Genomic DNA, 21,925 nt, shown 5'->3' with positions numbered 1-21,925 from the left:
TTGCCTGGAGAATCCCATGGATGGAGGAGCCTGGTAGGCTGCAGTCCATGGGGTCGCTAAGAGTTGGACATGACTGAGCAACTTCGCTTTCACTTTTCACTTTCATGCATTGGAGAAGGAAATGGCAACCCACTCCAGTGTTCTTGCCTGGGGAATCCCAGGGACGGGGGAGCCTGGTGGCTGCTGTCTATGGGGTCACACAGAGTCGGACATGACTGAAGTGACTTAGCATAGCATAGCATAGCATGTCTCCCGCTGTCCCCTAGCCCGACAATTCTGAATTCCTGCTAGCCTCCAGACCTATAAGAAATTGTTGGGGGGGGGGGGAGGGGGAGGAATGTGTGGAATGCCAGAAGCAGTTATAGCTCTCCTCACACTTTCCTACAAGGAAAGGGCTGTTCATAAGTATCACTAGCATGCCCCCTGCCCTTAAGTGTCTGTGAAGTCCTACCAGACAGCCAGGCTTCTTTCTACCCAGGAGCCAAGAGCCCACTTAGTCATTCTCTGTGACAGACCCATGGGAGCCCTCACCAAACCTGGGACTCCATAGATGTCATCTTCCTCATGGCCATTTTCCCCATCTTTTTAGCCACTGGCGTCTTTGTCTTCTCCTTCTCTTTAGTCTTTTCCTGCTTCTCGAGCTCTTCCATGTAGGCATCATAGATCTCCCACTAGGCAAAGGCAAGATGAGAAGGATCATCTCAGGGCACAATCTTCACCTGGCCAGCTCTTCAGCCTTTAGGGCTTGAGGAGGTGATCCTAAACCCAGTCACGCTTTCCCCCCCCCGGAGCTGTGCTGGTTCTGCAGCTCTGTGGCAAGCTGCAGAGTCTGGGTTCTGATCCACAGGATGGGGTTTGTTAAAGTTGTCAAGAACAAGGCCTACTTCAAGAGATACCAAGTGAAATTCAGAAGAAGGCAAGAGGGGAAAACTGACTACTATGCTCGGAAACGATTGGTAATCCAAGATAAAAATAAGTACAACACACCTAAATACAGAATGATTATTTGTGTAACGAACAGAGATATCATTTGTCAGATTGCTTATGCCCGTATAGAAGGAGATATGATAGTTTGTGCAGCTTATGCTCACGAACTCCCAAAATATGGTGTGAAGGTTGGCCTGACAAATTATGCTGTGGCATATTGTACTGGCCTGCTGCTGGCCTGCAGGCTTCTTAATAGGTTTGGTATGGACAAAATTTATGAAGGGCAAGTCGAGGTGACTGGAGATGAATACAATGTGGAAAGCATCGATGGTCAACCTGGTGCCCTCACCTGTTACCTGGATGCAGGACTTGCCAGAACTACTACTGGGAATAAATTTTTTGGGGCCCTAAAGGGAGCTGTCGATGGAGGCTTGTCTATCCCTCACAGTACCAAACAGTTCCCTGGTTATGATTCAGAAAGCAAAGAATTCAGTGCTGAGGTACACCGAAAGCACATCATGGGGCAAAACGTTGCAGATTACATGCGCTACCTGACTGAAGATGAAGATGCTTACAAGAAACAATTCTCTCAGTACATAAAGAACAACGTAACTCCAGACATGGAGGAGATGTATAAGAAAGCTCATGCTGCAATAAGAGAGAATCCAGTGTATGAGAAGAAGCCTAAGAAAGAAGTTAAAAAGAAGAGGTGGAACCGTCCCAAAATGTCACTTGGCCAGGAGAATGATCGGGTAGCTCAGAAGAAGGCAAGCTTCCTTAGAGCTCAGGAACGAGCTGCTGAGAGTTAAACCAAACCACAATTTTCTATCAAGATTTTTCAGATAAGACAATAATAAACTTATTGAACAAGAAAAAAAAATAAAAAATAAACCCAGTCACATGCCTTCATAGCAACCTCTACTTGGCCCACTGCAATTATGCATTTAGTGACACTCACTGCTAATGGTCAGCTCTAGGACAGGAATGAAGGGACTCTCAGGGCACCCCTGAAAGCTGGTCTTTCCACCCTGCAATCCAGGGGCTTGGTTATCAGCTGGAGATCAGTATCGTTCCAGCCTACCACCTCCGCCTGGCAGAACAAATGGGCAGTGATCAGCTAGATTACCTTTTTCTTAGTGATTTATGAGACTCTGAACTAGGTAATTTAAAAAATGACCCCCTACTATAGAGATGGGATAAACAGGCTGTCTACAGCCCTGATCATACCTTCTCAGCATAAAGAGATAAACAAAAGTAAGGGAATTCCTGCTAACTGGATCTGACAGCAAGAGAAGCCCAAGGATAGTAGCAGAGGAAGCCGCATGGATCAGGGGCTGGGCAAATGCCCCAGGTAGCTCTGTGTGCTCCCCAGAGCTGAGTAGTCACTGCCACCTGCAGGCCAGAGAGGCAATCCGCCCTTTAATAATTCCCCCAGGGGCCGGTCCTGCACACTGCACTGTACTTCTGTTATCTCACTCAGAGCCCTCCAGCAACCCTGTGAAGCTGCTTGTCATCCTCATTTGATAAATAAAGAAACTGAGGCATGAAGAGTGACATGGTTTGCCTAGGATCTTACAGTGTGAGCAGCAGAGTTGGGGACTGAGCTCAGGTTATCTAGCACCATATCCTGCCCAAATCAGTGTGGTTATCCCATGGGACTTGAGGGGGAAGGAGGGTCTGCAGGAACACTGAAGGCTGCTGGAAGGGCAGGGTCAGACTGCTAACACTGCGGAGTCAGCTGTGAGGTGCCACGGGCTGCAGAGAGTCCTGGGGAATGTACATTCTCCCCAGTCTTGGAGGAACTTCTAGAAACCACACCTGTGCCCACCTTGGACAGTCTTATCCTGGGCTGTTTCTAAGCCCTCTGAGTAGAGACCTACTGTCTCATGCGCCTGGAGTTCAGAGACTGGACAAGGAGCCAGGAAGTGGGTGGATGAGGAGGGCAGACTTGCAGAGGAATCTATGACCACACCAGTCTCCCTTGTTGTTGAGGGAGCAAAACAAGGATATGGATGGGGGTGGGGTGGGGAGTGATGGCTTTTAGACTGGCCCAGGGTCTCACCTGGTTGGCTGTGGCTGAAAAGTTTGTCCTAGGAGGAGGCTCCATCTGACATTCTCGGTCCTAGAGAACAATGACAACAGGTGACCCACAGAAAGCCCTTAACTCCTCTTTCCCCAGTGGTATAGCCACATGAGAAGCATTTGCTTGGAGCTGAGGGAGGGGTGGGACACAGCACTGGGGAAGTAAAGGGTGGCCTGGGCAAAGGACAAACTGATGCAGTGAAAGCCTAGACTTTTTATGCAAGCCTCCTTCAGAAGAAGCCTAAACTAGAAAGTAGGGCCACTGAAGCCCGACTGTGACAGTTTTAATCAAGAAGAACTCCAAGTGGGGGATGGACAGATCTACAAGAAGTCAGGCCTTGGCCAGCCTCCAGATGCTCCGGTCAACCTCTGGCAAGCCATTGGGCCAACCTTCCTCACCTCAAGATGATTTCTTCCATATGCTGGGGTCTCTAGCTTCACCAGGTGAGTGCACCTCCCCCCGCCCCCCGGCCCCATCACCCAGATTACTCAGTGTCAGCACAGGGACTACAGAGGGTGGTTAGGAGCTGCCAAAAACCCACCCTGCAAATATTTTCTCCCATCCAGTAGGTTGTCTTTTCGTTTCATCAATGGCTTTCTTTGCTGTGCAAAAACTTTTAAGTTTACCTAGGTCCCATTTGTTTCTTTTTGCTTTTATTTCTTTTGTAAATATCTGCCCTCCTCCCAGATTGACTTGTGTAGAACGCTGCCTTACATATGTGAGTCTCTCACCTGAAACCCTGACAGGTGCTTTCAGCCCATACTCAGGTTCCTCCATATTTATGAGCCAGGGAAATACCAGCCAGTCTATCAAAGAGACCATCAGCTTCAGTCAAACTGGCTCCTAGTCTTATCTCCCCGGCACACTCTCATCTCCTCTACCTTCCCCAAACTCTGACCTCAGCTTTGAGGCCCAATTCATGTTTCAGTCTCTTGATAGAGGAATCCAGCTTCCTTGTTACTCCCTCTGAACTCCTGCCTGGATGACTCACAAGGACATGAACACATGCTCCCAGCTCTCCTTGGAGAGCGAAACGGTTCCATCTGCCCCATCACCTGCCAGGCTGAGGGCTGCAGGGGTTGGGGTCAGGCCTGCTTCTTCCCCACTATGGACAGTGTGGAGCTTAGAGGCAAAGGGGCTGGGTGGGGGGTTGCTTTACCCGGAGAGGGTTATTGAAGGTTTGTGAGGCCCTCTCACTGAAGTTGAACTTGTTGGTGAGCTTTCGCTCCTTGGGCTGCTTAGGAGTCATCAGTTCTTCTTCAGCCATTTTCTCAGATGCCTGGGAGGAAAAGAACAGGCCCACAGGACCAGGACTGAGCTGTGAGAAGAAGGTGGTGTGGGGTGGGGAGTGGGGAGAAGTCATGTCCTGGGGTAGGATGGGAATGTGAGGGAAGGATGATGCCAGAGGTCTTGGCACTGTGGCCTCTCCACTTCTCACCTTCAGTCCCCACCCCCCGAGTGTCCTTAAAGCCTCCTGCCAAAGCTGGAGCCGTAAGGGGTGGGCGAGTGCATGCTCAGTCGTGTCTGACTCTTTGTGACCCCATGGACCGAAGCCTGCCAGGCTCCTCTGTCCATGGGATTTTCCAGGCAAAATACTGGAGTAGGTTGCCATTTCCTCCTCCAGGGAAGGGGTAGGATGGACAGCAATATTATACTGAACCTCAACTATAGGCACATCTGTTTGACTCCCAGCTTCAACTTCCTTGGGCTCTTCTTCTTCTTCCAGGATTTCTGTTTCTGAAATCACCACCTTGGCGGACTCCTGAGAACCTTGGTGGGATACTGCTGTTGAGCCCAAAGTCCCACACACTCCCCTATCCCCTGGCAGGGCAAGGCCTTCTTGGTTTCTGTCTTTCAGACCTCGCCTGCCCCAGGGTTCTCCCAGACCTCTCCAGGAGAGCCAGCTGTTCGACTTTATGAAAGGAGAGGCTCTGCAGTGTTCTGGCTTAGCCACCTCCTCCCTACAGTGACCAGAGAAAGGGGACTGGGCTTTGCAGCCTCAGGTTGACCCGGGGGCTTACTGGCTGCTAACTCATCACGGTAGTGCTGCCGCCGCCCTTCATCCGAGTCTTTGGGGATCAGGTTCCCGACCTGGGTGAAGTGAACTGCCAGCTGGTCCACAAAGCCAATGAGCTTGTATGTGCCTTCCTGGGAAGAAAGGGGCTGCATCAGACCAGGGATCCCCAAAGGGCTGGCATCTAAATACAGTCTGCCTTCACTCGAAAGGCCTGAGACGGTCCATCTGTTAACAGAATTATCACTTACTAAATCCTCAATTAACCTGAAGTTTTCACTGCATTCCAGTTTCAAGAAGAGAAAACAAATGAAGTTGTGGTTGTTTTTAAGTTCTCGTTAAGACTTTTTTTACTTTTCTTTTTAAATTTTATTGAAGTATAGCTGTTGTATTGGGTTGGCCAATAAGTTTGCTTGGATTTTTCATAACACCTCACAGAAAAATCCTAACAAACTTTTGGCCAACCCATACAATATTATATAAGTTGCTCCTGCTGCTGCTAAGTTGCTTCAGTCGTTTCTGACTCTGTGCGACCCCATAGATGGCAGCCCACCAGGCTCCCCTGTCTCTGGGATTCTCCAGGCAAGAACACTGGAGTGGATTGCCATTGCCTTCTCCAATGCGTGAAAGTGAAAAGTGAAAGTGAAGTCACTCAGTTGTGTCCGACTCTTCTCGACCCCATAGACTGCAGCCCACCAGTCTCCTCAGTCCATGGGATTTTCCAGGCAAGAGTACTACAGGTGTGCAATATAATGATTCACAATTTTAAAGGTTATATTCTAATTTTTGTTGTTGTCTGATAATAGTTATTATAAAATACTTGCTATATTCCTGTGTTGTACAGCATATCCTTGTAGCTTATTTTATATTTAGTACCTAATAGTTTGTACCTCTTGGAGAAGGCAATGGCAACCCACTCCAGTACTCTTGCCTGGAAAATCCCATGGACGGAGGAGCCTGGTGGGCTGCAGTCCATGGGGTCGCTAAGAGTTGGACACAACTGAGCGACTTCACTTTCACTTTTCACTTTCATGCATTGGAGAAGGATATGGCAACCCACTCCAGTGTTCTTGCCTGGAGAATCCTAGGGATGGGGGAGCCTGGTGGGCTGCTGTCTATGGGGTTGCACAGAGTCAGACACGACTGAAACGACTTAGCAGCAGCAGCAGCAGTTTGTACCTCTTATACCCCTGCTCCTATACTACCCTCCCGCCTTCCCTCTCCCCACTAGACACTACTAGATTTGTTCTCTATATCTGTGAGTTCGCTTCTTTTTGTTAATTTGTTAGTTCATCGTGTTTTTTAGATTCCACATATAAGTGATATCATACAGTATTTGTCTTTCTCTGAGTTATTTCACTTAGCATAATACCCTCCAAATCCATCCATGTTGCTGCTAATGGCAAAATTTTACTTTTATGAGTAGTTCTCCATTGTGTATATATATACACCACATCTTTATCCATTCATCTGTTGTTGGATGCATAGATTACTTTCATATCTTGGTAATTATAAATAGTGCTGCTATGAACATTGGGGTGTATGTATCTTTTTGAAGTAGTGTTTTTGTTTTTCCCAGAGTGGAACTGCAGGGTCGCATAGTAGTTCTATTTTTAATTTTTTTCAGAAACCTCTGTGTTGTTTTCCACAGTGTCTGCATCAATTTACATTCCCATCAACCATGTACGCATCCTCACCGGCATTTGTTATCTGTGGTCTTTTGATGATAGCCTTTCTGACAGGTGTGAGGTGATACCTCACTGTGGTATAGATCTGCATTGCCCTGAAGATGAGTGATGGTGAGTACCCTTTCATGTGCATGCTGGCCATCTGTATGTCCTCTTTGGAAAGATGTCTAATCAGGTCTTCTGCCCATCAGTTTGGGTTTTTTTTTTTTTTTTATGTTGAGTTATATGAACTGTTTGTATATTTTGAATGTTAACTCCTTATCATTTGCAAATATTTTCTCCCATTTAGTAGGTTGTCTTTTTGTTTTATCAACAGTTATCTTTGCTGTGCAAAGGTAATCATTTAATTAGGTAACCGTTTAATTAGGTCCCATTTGTTTCTTTTTGCTTTTATTTCCTTTGCTTTAAGAAATAGATCCAAAACATGTTGCTACAGTTTATGTCAGAGTGTTCTGCCTATGCTTTCCTCTAGGAGTTTTATAGTTTCCAATCTTACATTTAGGTCTTTAATCCGTTTTAAGTTTATTTTTGTATATGGTGTTTGAGAATGGTCTAATTTCATTATTTTACATGTGCTGTCAAAGACATATTTTAAAATACATTCTTCCAACTCTGAGTGGCTCTGAATTGACCTGTCACTGACTCCTTCATCCATGTCAAGAGATTCTATCTTGCCTGCCTTACCAGAACTCAGAGAGGTCACACATAGTCATCAAACACACCTGACCTGGCCTTTTCTCCACTCTATTTAGTGGATGCCAGGGCTGGATAGATCCTCAGAGATACCAAGTCCCCCATCCCTTAAGAGGATCACAAAAATCTAGAAAAGATTGGGGCTTGCTTGGCACTCGTCAAGTCACATGGCAAATGAGAAACATGGCTACTATTAAAGCACAAGAAACCTTGTTCATTCCTTCACCAACAAATAATTTTTGAATAGACACAATGTGCCAAGTATTTTCTAGGTTCTAGAGATACAAAGCTTAGCAAAAGCAGATATGATCCCTGCTTTTATAAAGCTTATAGTCTGGTTCCTCTAGGCTACCTCCTTAGTGATCAGCATCCTAGCCCTAAAGTTTGAGAGCAGGGGTTCATTCCTTTTTTTATTTTATTTTATTCATTTTTGGCTGTGCTGGGTCTTCGTTCCTGCGTGGGGGCTTTCTCTAGTTGTGGCAAGCAGGGGCTATTCTCTAGTTCATGGGTTTCTCGTGTGGTGCATGGATGTCTTCTCTTACTGTGGAGCAGGGGTTGTAGGATCATGGGCTTCGGTAGTTGTGGCTCGTGGGCTCTAGAGCATGGGCTCAGTACTTATGTCACATGGGCTTAGTTACTCTGAGGTACATGCGATCGTCCCGGAATTGAATTTGTGTCTCCTGCATTGGCAGGCAGATTCTTAACCACTGGACCATGAGGGAAGTCCCCAGCCCTTTTCAAGTCATACAGAAAAGTATTACCTTTGTATGGCACACTGAGATAAACTCACCACAGAGGAAACCAGCCCATGGGCTAGTACCAGGCCCACCTGTCCCTGGAGAACAGAAAGAATCACTATTTCTGCACACAGAATGGGACACTCTGCCTTTAAAAGTCACCATAAAGCTCTTCCTCTCTCAGTAACACAGATGGATGGGGAGATGGGACAGTGTAGTACTTAAGAGCATGGTCTGTGGATGTGGGCAGAATTGGATCCAAATCTTGATTCTGCTCCCTATTACCTGCATGATCTTAGGCTTAGCCACTCTAAGCCTTAATTTCTTCATCTGTAAAATGAGAATGAGTAGTTTGCAGGCTAGTTAAGTACTGAAAATAATGAAAGCAATCTATCAGGCACTCAAAACAGAGAGCCTGACGCATAATAAGTGCTCAGTAAAAATACTAGCTATTATTTTGACAATGGAAATGTCCATGAGAATAAATTATCCATATAGTTGTCATTTGAGATGTCACCTTCATCCTGTCCCCAGTAGTGACTAGGACCTTCCTCTTCAATTAGGGATGGAATTCAGATTCCATTGCTTCTGTGCAAGGAGGAGAGGCATGCTTAGATCTGAACACTCTGCCTCTCCAGGCCAGCACTTCAAGGGAAAGTAATAGCTTTGGAGACCTAAAGCTCTTAGATCTCAGGGAAGGACTTGGAGGCCAGCTCTGTGGGAGGAATGCCAGGCAGGCCTGGGAGGCTGTTGAAGGTTGGAGGAGGTGAGCCTGCTTGGGAGCCCACGGCTACCCAGCTGGCAGCTGACTCACGGGAATCTTTTCTAATAACTGGGCTTCCAAGAGGGCAAGAGAGGTACATTGACACCAATCCTCTGCCTGTAGCATGCCTCCCACTGAGTCCCAAAGAGATCCTCTTTCAGAGGTCAAAAGAACAGGAGCTCATAGAGTGCGCTGCACTCCAGCATAAGCTCAGGGACGTGAGGCAGCTTCTCTCTGCCACCTACCCCCTGCCCCTTAACGGGCTGCCTGAGGGACACCATGAGCACAACTCATGAGTGGGACCTCTCAAGAAATACACCTGAATTTGTCCCAACCTCTTTGTGGAGGCAGTGCCTACTCAATTTTGAATAAAAAGCAGTGTGCTCACAAAAAGATTCACAAAAACTGGTACATGAATGTTCATAGCAGCATTGTTCATAATAGCTAAGAAGCAGAAACAATCCAAATGTCCATCAGTTGATGAATATTATTTGGCAATAAAAAGAAATAAAGCACCGGGACATATTACAGCATGGATGAACCTTGAAAACAGTAAGCTAAGTAAAAGAAGTCAGTCGCAAAAGATGACATATTTATTTGATTTCTCTTGTATGAAATGCCCAGAAGAGGCAAATCTCTAAAGCTGAAAAAGGGATTAGTGGTTGCCTAAGGCTGGAAGAAATGGAAAACTAGGGAGTGGCAACTAAGAGGTATGGGGTTTCTTTGGGGGAAAATGAAAACGTTCTAGAATTGCTTGTGGTGATGGTTGCGTAATCTGTAAATATACAAAAAGCCATTGTATTGTACACTTTTAAATAGGTTATTCTATAGTATGTAAAAATTATATCTCAATAAAACTGTTTTTAAAAAAGAGAAAGAAACTGCTCATAGTGTGCTGTCTCCAAGGAAAAGGACAGGAGAAGGAGGTTTAGTTTCCATTGTATATTCATTGCTCTTTCCAATCTTTTGAAGCAAACAACAACAACAACAAATCTTTGGAAGCTAGTACCATGGGTTTCTAGAATTCTTTTATATATTCAAAACTCTGTATCTGTGCGTGTGTATGTATACACACCATTTTTTTAAAGAAGCGGTGTGATGTTGCTTTAGAGCCAATCAAACGAGTTCAAATTTTGCCTTGAATCCTGGCTATGTAACCTTTGTAATTTGTTTTCTCTATTTACCCTTTGTTTCCATAAAATGAAGACAAAAATTGTTCCTATAGCCAAAAAACCCTGAGGATTAATGAGCTATCCTCTGTAAAAGTTCTAATATAGGACCTGACACTGCCGCACTGGCTTCTGGAGACCCGGTGATTGATGTTAGTGACTAACACATCACATACATTGGAAGAGCACTTTTCCTACCAAATTATTCACTTCAGGATTCTTGAAAAGAGTGGCTCTGCAGGGCACTTAAGACGATGTAATTAGTGAGACTGAAGGAAGATTTGTAAAGAAATTTCAAAAATCTCTAGAAAACTCCATGTAAAATCTCAGGGTTTCAGCCAGCGAACTCACTTTAAAGGTGATTTCTGCAAGAACTGAGAGCCAGGACTTCCCTGGTGGTCTAATGGTTAAGAATGTGCCTGCCAATGCAGGGGACATAGGTTTGACCCCTTGTCCAGGAAGATCCCACATGCCCCACATGCTGTGGAGCAACTAAGGCAGTGAGCCACAACTACTGAGCCCGTGCGCCATAATTACTGAAGCCTTTGCCCTAGATCCTGTGCTCTGCAACAAAAGAAGCCACTGCAATGAGAAGCCCGCACACCACAACTAAAGAGTAGTTCTCCTTTGCTGCAACTAGAGAAAGCTTGCACGCAGCAACAAAGACCCGGCACAGCCAAAAATAAATTAAATTTTTTTAAAAAGAGCTGAGGGGCTTTTGCAACACAGCAAGTTACCAAGCCCAGGAGCACCCAGAGGCCTCTACCCCAGAGAGGATGACTTACTTTGAAGCTATACCTGACGATGTTCTGGGGTGCATGTGGATTGTTGGCCGTCAGAATCCGGGTGAACTCCTCCTTCAGCTCCTGAGGGAGAGAAACACCAAGAGGGTCAAATGTAGAGGCCCCCACCCCCTCTGAAGATACCCTGCGATGTAAGCAGACATCTGGCAACCTAGGTTCTGCACAGAGTCCATCTCCAAGGCTGGAGGCGGTGGAAGGGGTGGGAGGAAGATGCTGCTCACTTACCGCATCAGTCAAGTCCAGTTGGTCAGGGGGTTTAACTGTGGCTTTGGACTGCACCCATTCATCTGTCCCTTCCCCTACTTCAGTCCCTGAGTCTTCATCCTGGACAAAAACCTCACATGAGAAACAAGAGCCTTACCTGCTTAGAGAAGCAAGCAGCCCTGTAAGAAGCCCTTTCATTCACCATCCTCCCAGAAGCCAAGCGCTGCCCCAAGACATAGAACACAAAGCACACAACAGAGCACTCACGCGAGGGTCCAAAGGAACTGCTCAGACCGGAGTTCTCATTGCCTGGAAGATCATGGCCCCCTCAGACCTGGGGGGCTGGGTTTAGCTGGAATACTGTGCTGGGTCTTTGGCCCCAGGAGCGAGACCAGAACCGGCTCCTTCTTACTGCTTCCCATGCAGCCTGGAAGCTAATAGCCAGGACCAGCTGTGCAAAGGCCTCCAGCCATTCTTTAAGCTACTTCAACTCTCATTCACATTTTACCTTCTAGTTTGCCACCTTAAGGTTATTGTTACAGTAAAACTCCCTGTACTTTGTAACTTGAAGCCTCATAGTCCTATCACAGCCTTGAAGCAAAAAAAATAATAATAATAATAATAATAATAACTAGAAGTTTTCCCCTTCCCTGATAGACAGTTAAATACCTTGCCACAGTGGCCCATGACATATTAAAAAATATTCACCCTCACTAGCAATCAAAGACATGGAAAATAAAACAATGCAATTTTTTCATTATTAAACTGGTGAAGGGCGGTGACCGCTTTCCCATGAGAAAACACAGAGGCTCTCCTTCATCCCTGTCCAGAAGAGGAGACACGAGAAGAAGCACCTGGTGCAGAGCACCAGTTCCTACTTCATGGATGTGAAATGCCCAGGAATCTATAAAATCACCTCTGTCTTTAGCCAACACTCACAAACAATAGTTTCGTGTGTTGCTCTACTGTCCTCAGCCAGCCTACAGGAGGAACTGCAAAGCTTACAGAAGGATGCTCCTTCAGACAGAGACAGCCCTAGAAGCACCCTGAATCCAGAGGGATGGGAAACCATCCTAACCAGTACATTTTGAACACAAAAAACAAGCAAGCAAGCAAAACAAAATGAAACCAAAAAAACCGTTTAAAACTGAAACCAAAGAAAACCAAACAGACAAAACCAATATCCAGTGTTGGTGAGGCTGTGGGAAAATGGGCACTTGTAAATTAGTACAACCTTTCTAAAGAGCAATTTGGAAGTATTGATCAAAAGCCTAATAAGTATTGAGTTGGCCAAAATATTTGTTTGGGCTTTTCCATAAGATGTTAAGGAAAAACTTGAACTATCTTTTTGGCCAACATATTATTTGTACTCCTTGATCCAAATTTCTATGTATAGGAATTTATATTAAGAAAAAAAAATAAGGATAGGCCCAAAGATTTAAATGCATGAATGTTTGTTGGAGGGTTGATCATAATAGTGAAAAAGAGGAAATATTTAAATGTCAAACAAAGGGGCATGGTTGAACAAAATGATGGAGTGGCCTTAATGAACGTAAGGTAAAAGAGTGTGCATTAATTGAAAATGATTCTGTGAAAGTATATTTACTGACAGTGGAAAGTACTCTAAATAGTACGTAAAAAGCAGATTGTAAAAGAACATACAGTTGGACTCCATTTAAAAATAAATACATGTAATTTTTATATGTGCATAGAAATATCTGGGAAGATATAGCATCACATGTTAACTAAGCGGTTTCCCAGAGTGATAGGTTTAAGGGTGATTTTAACGTTCTTTTTGCTTTTCTTTAAAAAGTTACAACTAATATTTCAACAGCTTTTTGCTGAAAAACTGCATGGTCTCAGCACTTACTCTCTTCCTGGCTCCTCTGCCCATGCTGATGCTCTGAAAAAAGAACAGAAACAGAAGATTAGTCGTAAGTGACTCTCCATAGGAATATCAGAAAGAGAATTAGAGGGGGGCTTCTGCCCAAGGACCTCAAAGACAAGCGACAGTGAGCTTCCTCAAATCTCACAGTCAGTCTTCTCACTGGCAACAGGTGCCCAGCCAAGGAGGCCCTATATCTGAGGCAACCTGATTCCAGCATCAGTGAGACTGATCCCTGAAGAGCAACTGGGTAACTTACTCCCTGGCATTTCTTATCTGCAATTAGCTCAACAAACATTTTAAAAAATCATATACTAAGTGCTCATCTGTGCCAAGCGTTAAGGGGATTCTGAGGGCATATTATATTTATAAACAGTTGTTTATGATGAAGGTTTGGGTACTCTGCTTTGTACACTGCTGTCTCAGAATATAGCAGGTGTTCAAAACACTTACTGAATATATGAATGAATGCCATCAAACCCCTTAGTAATCATGACCCCGGGAAAATGTTTCTCCTCTTGAAGCCTGTTTTCTCATCTACTGTGAGATGCATAAGATTGGATATGATGACTTTCCAGTTCTAGCATGCTAAAATTTTATGTTCCCAAAAGTAGCATGCTTTTTTAAAAAATTATCTATTTATTTATTTTTGGCTGTGCTGGGTCTTCGTTGCTGCATGTGGGCTTTTTCTAGTTGGAGAGCATGTGATTTGGTGCACACAGGCTTCAGTAGTTGTGGCACACAGGCTCAGTAATCAGGGCACACAGGTTTAGTTGCCATGTGGCATGTGGGATCTTCCCAGACCAGGAATCAAATTCGTGTCCTCTGCACTGGCAGGCAGATTCTTAACCACTGAACCACCAGGGAAGTCCCAAGAGTAGCATGCTAGATTCAACTAGATAAACATTTGTTGAGCATCTACTCATGTGTCAAGGACTAACCTAAGCAGTGAGACAAAGATGAAGAGAGATGAGGTCCCTATCCCTGTTTGCTCAGGGTCCATGGAAGACAGAAGCATGTGATTAGTGCTCATTATTTACTCACTGATTCACTCAGCATGTTCTCTTGAAAGTCTGCTCTATGCCAGCAGTAGAGACACGTGCCCAGGGTGCTCATGCATGGAAACACCTACCCAGCTTGGGTGCAAAAGAAAGCTTCACTGAGGTGGCTATTTCTCAGCTCAATATCAAAAGACAAGTATGGGTTATCCAAGTGGAGAAAATGTTTTTCAGAAAGGCTGTCCAGAAGAGGAAAACAGCATGTGAAATGGCAAGAGCAGAACAATAACAGAAACTATAAAATGCTCCACCAAAGAAATAAAACAAACCCTGCAGTATAGACACTGAACGAATAGTTGTTTCAGGTGATGGAGCAAGAAGGAGATCAGTGGGGACTGGAGATGTGTGTGGGGTGGGGGAGTGTTAAGCTTGGAAGAAGCAGGTCTAGGCCTTGAAGGAGGGGGCAAGGCAGTCAAGAAACCAAAGGGCACATGTTGGTGAAGGCCTGGCACACCAGGCAGAGACCTCGGCTCCCAGCTCTCACTGACCACCTGAGTGATCTTAGAGGAGGTCTCTGGGTCCTGGTTTCCCAAATGCAAAGTGAGGGGGTTAGACCAGAAGGACTCTCACAACTCTTCCATGGCAGGGGCTGTGGAGAGGCTTTGATGGTGGATGGGGAGGGGATTCCAGAGGGTGAGAAGGGCATGTCCTGGCTTAGGCAGGGATTGTTGCTAGGAGGGCAGCAGCCGGATTCAGATTTCTGCCAGGCCGCCTAGGTTTCCAGGGATGGGAACCCTCCTCTGAGGCTAAGCCGCATGAGCCAGAAAGCGGCTTTCCTTTGAAGAGCCTCTGATCCCTAAGGTAATGAGATGGAAGCGTCACAGTGTCCAGCAGTTTTCTGGCCCACAACAGAGCACTGGAGGGCCAGCCCCACCCCAGGCTGCCAGCCCTAAATAGGAAACGAGATCCAGTTACCATTGCCCCCCGTAAATATGTCTGTAAAACATTTATCTGGCAATAAAAGAACTGACAAGGCAATTTGAGTGTAATTGTTTTTGGCAGTTGGAAATATTTCAATTAACACACTGTAAAAGCCACACTATAATAAATGCAAAACAGGCCAATGAAATCAGCTACAGCCCTGACTTCCCAACCATGACAAAAGAGATTGAATGTCAGGCTGCCACCTTGGGCTGTTGGTCTTCCAGAAGGAGAAGTCTGAGGCAGACAAGCCTGAATTCCTGAAAGGTTTCTGAGGGTTCCTCCCAGAAGTTGTCAAACCGCAGAAGAAGACAGCCCAAAGTCCCTCGTTTGGCCCTCGGAACTCTATCATGCAACCCCGCATCTCTGGTCCAGCCTGCTCTCCCACTACTCTGAGATGCAAACAGCAAGGTACTCACATTTCCTGAGCTTGGCCTCTGCTTTCCCACTTCTACACCTTTGCTTTTACCATTCCTCCTGCCAAGAATGCCATCTTCTCCTTCTCCCTCCCTCCCACTCTGTGCATGCATGCTAAGTTGTGACAGACTCTGCAACGCCATGGACTGTAGCCTGCCAGGCTCCTTTGTCCACAGGATTTCCCAGGCAAGAATACTGGAATGGGTTGCCATTTCCTTCTTCAGGGGATCTTCCCAACCCAGGGATCAAACCTGCGTCCGTTACATCTCTGGCATTGACAGGCAGGTTCTTTACCACTAGCACCACCCAGGAAGCCCTATCTCAGCTCCCACTATCTTGGCCTAACAAAACCCTACCCAGCTAGCCTCTGCTAGTTCCATCATCTAATCCTGACCTTTCTCCTACCTCCCTCTATTCTTTCTGTCTGCACTCTGAGCAAGGATATGCCCTGCCTCACATTACCATCATTAGCATTGGCTGTGGAGAGATGAAGGACGAACTGTAACTTCAAATAGATACTCTGTTGTCTCCAGGTTTTGTTCTGCAAAAGGGGACAGAATTACAGAAAGAAACATATAGTGCAGTGCACATCAGAGGCAGCTAAGAGATTCCAGCAAGGGAGATCCCCCATTCTAAAACACTGACCAAAGAAGACCCTCTACTCTTGGATGCAGCATTTCAGTCATTCTGTGAAGTCAAGGGAGGAGCCCAGGAAGGAGTGGTGCCCCCCCAGGCCACCAGGGCAATCACAGTAACCCTGAAGATCAATGGGATAACAGCTGTCCCAGCGAATTCCTTCATAGTAAAGCACTTTTCTATTTTCACTGTAAAGAGATTTTAGTGTGAGCATCCTGAGGGCAGGAACTGGTAATGACTCCACTGCCTGGTTCTCACTTCTCTTACAGGACCTGACATTGCTGAGGGCTCCCTTGTTCCGTCTAGAAACTTCTCCACCTCCAATAGTTCTTTCTCAATATCCTTGACCCCTCCGGGAATGGGTGCTTGACCCCCTAGTCTTCTGTTTCTACACATTCTCCTGGGTGCTCTTATGCCCACCCACAGATTCATCTTCTTCTTTGTCCTGAAGCACAAATGACAAAGCTTAGATTTTCAAATTTGTGACAGAGTACTCATACTCATTTTCTTAAAAAATCAACCTCATTGTGTTCTTTTTACACCCTAACCATCATCTTTTTTTTCCCACTCCAAACTTCCATCTCCTCTAGTATTTCCTATCTCACTCAAGTGTACGACCATTCAAGCACCTAGGTTGGAAACTGGGAGTCTTCAGTTACCTGTCTTTCCCTCATCCTTTTACTAGCGTCATATTTCTAAGTCTAACAATTCTATCACTTTAATATCTTTTATAACTATCCTCTCCATTCATATCCCCCTTTAATTCAAGTCCTAACTCCCTCTAGCCAAACTGCATTTGATTACCCTAACTCCATTTTCTCTCCACTCTCATAATTATATCTATCACCATTTTCAGCTATTGAGCACTGACCCTGAGCCAATCATTTACTAAGCAATTTATGCACATGATCTCGTTTAATCTTCATAACCATCCTATGGGGAAGGATTATAACATCATTAAAATCTGTAAAACAGGAGTTTTACAGATGAGGACCCTGAGGCATAGCAAGATGAAGCAGCTGACCCAGAGCTGAACATGAACATGTTCCCAAATTCTTATTCACTATAAGTAATCTTCTTAAAATGTAAGCTTGATCACTCTCCTACTTTAAAGCCTCTAAGGGCTCCCCGTCACCCACGAGTGGAATCCCCAAATCCCTAACATGGCATCCACCACATTCCCAACTCTTTTCCTGCCACAGCCATGGAAGCGTGCTTTGAAAAAGAAAATTCAATGTAACAGATGATTATTATTGCCACCTACTGGGCATTTGGGGCTTCCCAGGTGGCACTAGTGGTAACTTGCCTGCCAATGCAGGAGATGTAAGAGACGGGTTCTTCTCCTGGGTAGGGAAGATCTCCTGGAGGACGGCATGGCAACCACTCCAGTATTCTTGCCTGGAGAATCCCATGGACAGAGGAGCATGGCAGGCTACAGTCCATGGTATTGCAAAGAGTCAGACATGACTGAAGCCACTTAGCACACACTGGGCATTTATCTGCACTTAGACTTGTTTTGGGGCTTCTCAGGTGGCATCAGTGGTAAAAAAAAAAAAAACCCTGCCAATGCAGGAGGCATAAGAGGTGTTCTAGCTCTGGGTCAGGAAGATCCCCTGGAGAAGGGCATGGCAACCCACTCCAGTACTCTTGCCTGGAGAATCCTATGGACAGAGGTCACAAAGAATTGGACATTACTGAAGCAAGTTAGCATGCATGCAGACTTGTTTTGATACATGACATACTACACAATGTAAGCAATCCAGCTGTCCCTGAATATATTTTAGGGGTAAGTCAGGAGATCAAAACTTCTTAAATTGCTCCCTATTATGAAGATATTATTTTAAAAACAAGTATGTGATCAGATGTATCCATGGGGCTCAAATATGGGCTTTGAAGTCAACCATACCTGGTTCGAATCCCTTCTCTACCATCTGCTAGGCAAGTTACTTGTCTTCGCAGTGTCCTTATCTCTTAAATGGGCATCATACCAATGCCCTCTGAAGGCAACTATAGCCCATAGTTATGAGGATTCAATGAGTCAATACACATAAAATGCAAACTGCAGTGCCTGGCCAGAGTCTGTGCCCAATAAAGGACTGTTGGTAGTATTATTATTCCCACTTATACACCCTGCTCTGCCTAGCCATGCAGGATCTGTCTGTCCCTTTGCTTACTAGGAAGCACTTGCCCTAGGGATGACTACAAGTCTTCAGCAGCTCACATGTCCACCCAAGAGTTTCTTGGTGAAATGTGTTCTTTTCTGGAAAGAGTGGCTCTTTGAAGCGTGCAAACCCACAGACATTGCATCCTCCTTCCTGGGGCCCCAGGAGATTTTGTTCACCATTTCAGTTGTCTTGGTCCTTATTTTAAAACTCCCTAACAGGTTTCCATTAAGCTAAATTGAAACTAAATACCTCACCAGCTTGCAGTTTCCGTTTCTAAAAGGGTAAAAGCTCTTAGTCCCAAAGGAAGAGTAATTTACCAACAAATCTTCCTCCAGCTTCACTGACTGCATTTCAAATCCCTGAGCCTAGCGCAGTCTCTAAAGCACCCAGAAGGTGCTCAATAAGTATGGTTGAAGGAGATCTCAAAATTTTGAAACACTAGGTGAGAGTTCCTTGCATAGCAAGGAGATCAAATCAGTCAATCCTAAAAGAAATCGACCCTGAATATTCATCAGAAGTCCTGATGCTGAAGCTCCAATACTTTGACCACCTGATGCGGAAAGCTGACCCACTGGAAAAAGAGCCTGATGCTGGGAAAGATCGAGGGCAGGAGGAGAAGGAGGCAACAGAGGATGAGATGGTTGGATGGCATCACCGACTCAATGGGCGAGTTTGAGCAAACTCCAGGAGATGGTGAAGGACAGGGAAGCCTGGTGTGCTTCCACTGGGGTCACAAAGAAAACGACACGACTTAGCAACTAAACAACGACAAAGATAAAGGCTAACAGGTGCTATCATACACTATTGTGGGCACGCCACCTCATGCAGGGTTAACTGGCAATACCTGCCAAAATTTCAAATGCGTGTACCTCGCAACTCAGCAACTATGCTTTTTTGAATTTTTCCTATATAAATACTATAGTATTTATATATATACTGTATATATATGCATACTATATGCATAAGTATACTTATGCATACTATAATACATATGCAAAAGATGTATGTACAAAATTGCTCACTGCAGCCTTTTGGTAATATTTCAAAAATGGGGAAAAAAATCTAAATATTCATCCATAGGGGCCTAGTGAAATACGTTATGGTATAGCCATTCAATGGGATATTATGTATATTTTTAAAAGAATGAGGTAACTTTTATGTATTGTTATGTAAAGCCTCCAAGCTTTTTTTATTGTTAAATAAACAAGCAAGTTACATAAACAGATGACCCATCATTTTACTTTAAGAATGTGTGCACACACGAAATTTCTGGAAGAATAATGTAGATTCTGTTGAGAGTGGTTTGGTCCAGGGAATGTGACTGGGGAGTTGCAGGGAAGGGAAAAAACTGCGGTTTACCTTATACTCATCCTCATGGTTTTAATATTTTAAATGTAAATGTGCATTACTTTTATAATTTAAAATGCTAATTAAGAATTTTAAAAGTTAATACAGTTAAAGAGGGTAGTTTTTTTTCCCCCCTATTAATGCAGTGTTAGCATAATGCTCAGAATGCAGAAAAAGGAACATGAGACCAAACTCATGCTTCCCTGGAAGACCAAGAGGGAAGAAGCCAAAGCTATGGGCCTCTTCCCAAATAAGGGTAGAGACAGCAAGGCAGGGTAGGGTTTAAAACCTGAAGCTCTAGTGTAAGCCTGGCTTGATTCCTGATTCTGTCACCACCTACATGTGCGGCCTTGAGTAAGGTATTTATGTCCTAATCCTCATTCTCTCATTTATAAAGCAGAGAAAAATATTAGTACTTTCCTTAGATTTGCTGTGAGGATAAAATACAATACATGATGAGAACCTTACTCATAGCCCAGCACTCAGTAAGCCATCAAGTACCAGAGGCAGTGTTATTACTTTATTATTCTATCATGGTCTGCTGTGCATGCCGACTGACTCTCATTCTGAGGGCATTTATTGAATAGTTGAAAAGTGTGTTGTCCAGGTCCCATGAAATCCTTGTCAGAAAGGAAGCTATAAGTCTCAGGGTGTACAGCAGAGGGATGAAACTAAAAAAACTTTCCCTTTATACAGCATCTTTCAGTTTACTGAACACTTTGGAGTGCATCATCTTATTTGGCCCTTATTCTCATCTTTTGTGGGTGGATGTTGAATCTTGTCAAGAAAATTAGAGATACCAAGGGAACATTTCATGCAAAGATGGGCACAATTAAGAGCAGAAATGGTATGCACCTAACAGAAGCATAAGATATTAAGAGGTGGCAAGAATACACAGAAGAACTGTACAAAAAAGGTCTTCATGACTCAGATAATCACGATGGTGTGATCACTTACCTAGAGCCAGACATCCTGGAATGTGAAGTCAAGTGGGCCTTAGGAAGCATCACTACGAACAAAGCTAGTGGAGGTGATGGAATTCCAGTGGAGCTATTTCAAATCCTAAAAGATGATGCTGTTTAAGTGCTGCACTCAATATGTCAGCAAATTTGGAAAACTCAGCAGTAGTCACAGGACTGGAAAAGGTCAGTCTTCATTCCAATCCCAAAGAAAGGCAATGCCAAAGAATGCTCAAACTACCGCACAATTGCACTCATCTCACATGCTAGCAAAGTAATGTTCAAAATTCTCCAAGCTGAGCTTCAACAATACATGGACCGTGAACTTCCAGATGTTCAACCTGGTTTTAGAAAAGGCAGAGGAAACAGAGATCAAATTGCCAACATCCGCTGGATCATCAGAAAAGCAAGAGAGTTCCAGAAAAACATCTATTTCTGCTTTATTGACTATGCCAAGGCCTTTGACTGTGTGGATCACAATAAACTGTGGAAAATTCTGAAAGAGATGGGAATACCAGAGCACCTGACCTGCCTCTTGAGAAACATGTATGCATGTCAGGAAGCAACAGTTAGAACTGGACATGGAACAACAGACTTGTTCCAAATAGGAAAAGGAATACTTCAAGGCTATATATTGTCACCCTGCTTATTTAACTTATATGCAGAGTACATCATGAGAAACGCGGGGCTGGAAGAAGCCCAAGCTGGACTCAAGATTGCCGGGAGAAATATCAATAACCTCAGATATGCAGATGACACCACCCTTATGGCAGAAAGTGAATAAGAACTAAAGAGCCTCTTGATGAAAGTTAAAGTGGAGAGTGAAAAAGTTGGCTTAAAGCTCAACATTCAGAAAACGAAGATCATGGCATCTGGTCCCATCACTTCATGGCATATAGATGGAGAAACAGTGGTAACAGTGACAGACTTTATTTTGGGGGCTCCGAAATCACTGTAGATGGTGACTGCAGCCATGAAATTAAAAGACACTTACTCCTTAGAAGGAAAGTTATGACCAACCTAGACAGCATTTTAAAAAGCAGAGACATTACTTTGCCAACAAAGGTCCATCTAGTCAAGGCTATGTTTTTTCCAGTAGTCAGGTATGGACGTGAGAGTTAGACTATAAAGAAAGCTGAACACCGAGTAATTGATGCTTTTGAACTGTGGTGCTGGAGAAGACTCTTGAGAGTCCCTTGGACTGCAAGGAGATCTAACCAGTCCATCCTAAAGGAAATCAGTCCTGGGTGTTCATTGGAAGGACTGATGTTGAAGCTGAAACTCTAATACTTTGGCCACCTGATGCGAAGAGAAGACCCAAAGAAAAATATGGACTCATTTGAAAAGACCCTGATGCTGGGAAAGATTGAGGGCAGGAGGAGAAGGGGACGACAGAGGATGAGATGGTTGGATGGCATCACCGACTCAATGGACATGAGTTTGAGTAAACTCTGGG

At 44.6% G+C, this 21,925-nt stretch overlaps 1 protein-coding gene and 2 pseudogenes across 2 annotated transcripts in view; 2 read left to right on the top strand and 1 right to left on the bottom strand.

Moving 5' to 3' along the window:
- Positions 1–21,925, bottom strand: part of DNAI1 (dynein axonemal intermediate chain 1) — a 68,581-nt gene that overhangs the window by 32,941 nt on the left and 13,715 nt on the right. For both annotated transcript variants that reach the window (XM_005210327.5, NM_001038142.2), the window contains 8 exon segments: positions 12,952–12,984; positions 11,103–11,201; positions 10,860–10,940; positions 5,032–5,158; positions 4,671–4,780; positions 4,170–4,289; positions 2,990–3,049; positions 537–671 (listed from right to left, as the gene is read on the bottom strand). In XM_005210327.5, coding sequence (XP_005210384.2) covers positions 537–671; positions 2,990–3,049; positions 4,170–4,289; positions 4,671–4,780; positions 5,032–5,158; positions 10,860–10,940; positions 11,103–11,201; positions 12,952–12,984 — 765 coding nt within the window.
- Positions 826–1,800, top strand: LOC783070 (60S ribosomal protein L5 pseudogene; annotated as a pseudogene).
- On the top strand, positions 11,871–12,131 carry LOC132345981 (small ribosomal subunit protein eS27-like; annotated as a pseudogene).

This window comes from Bos taurus, chromosome 8 (genome assembly GCF_002263795.3).
Source record: "Bos taurus isolate L1 Dominette 01449 registration number 42190680 breed Hereford chromosome 8, ARS-UCD2.0, whole genome shotgun sequence".
NCBI lineage: Eukaryota > Metazoa > Chordata > Mammalia > Artiodactyla > Bovidae > Bos > Bos taurus.
Note: the sequence above shows the minus strand (reverse complement) of the source record. Positions and strands in the feature narration are given on the sequence as shown.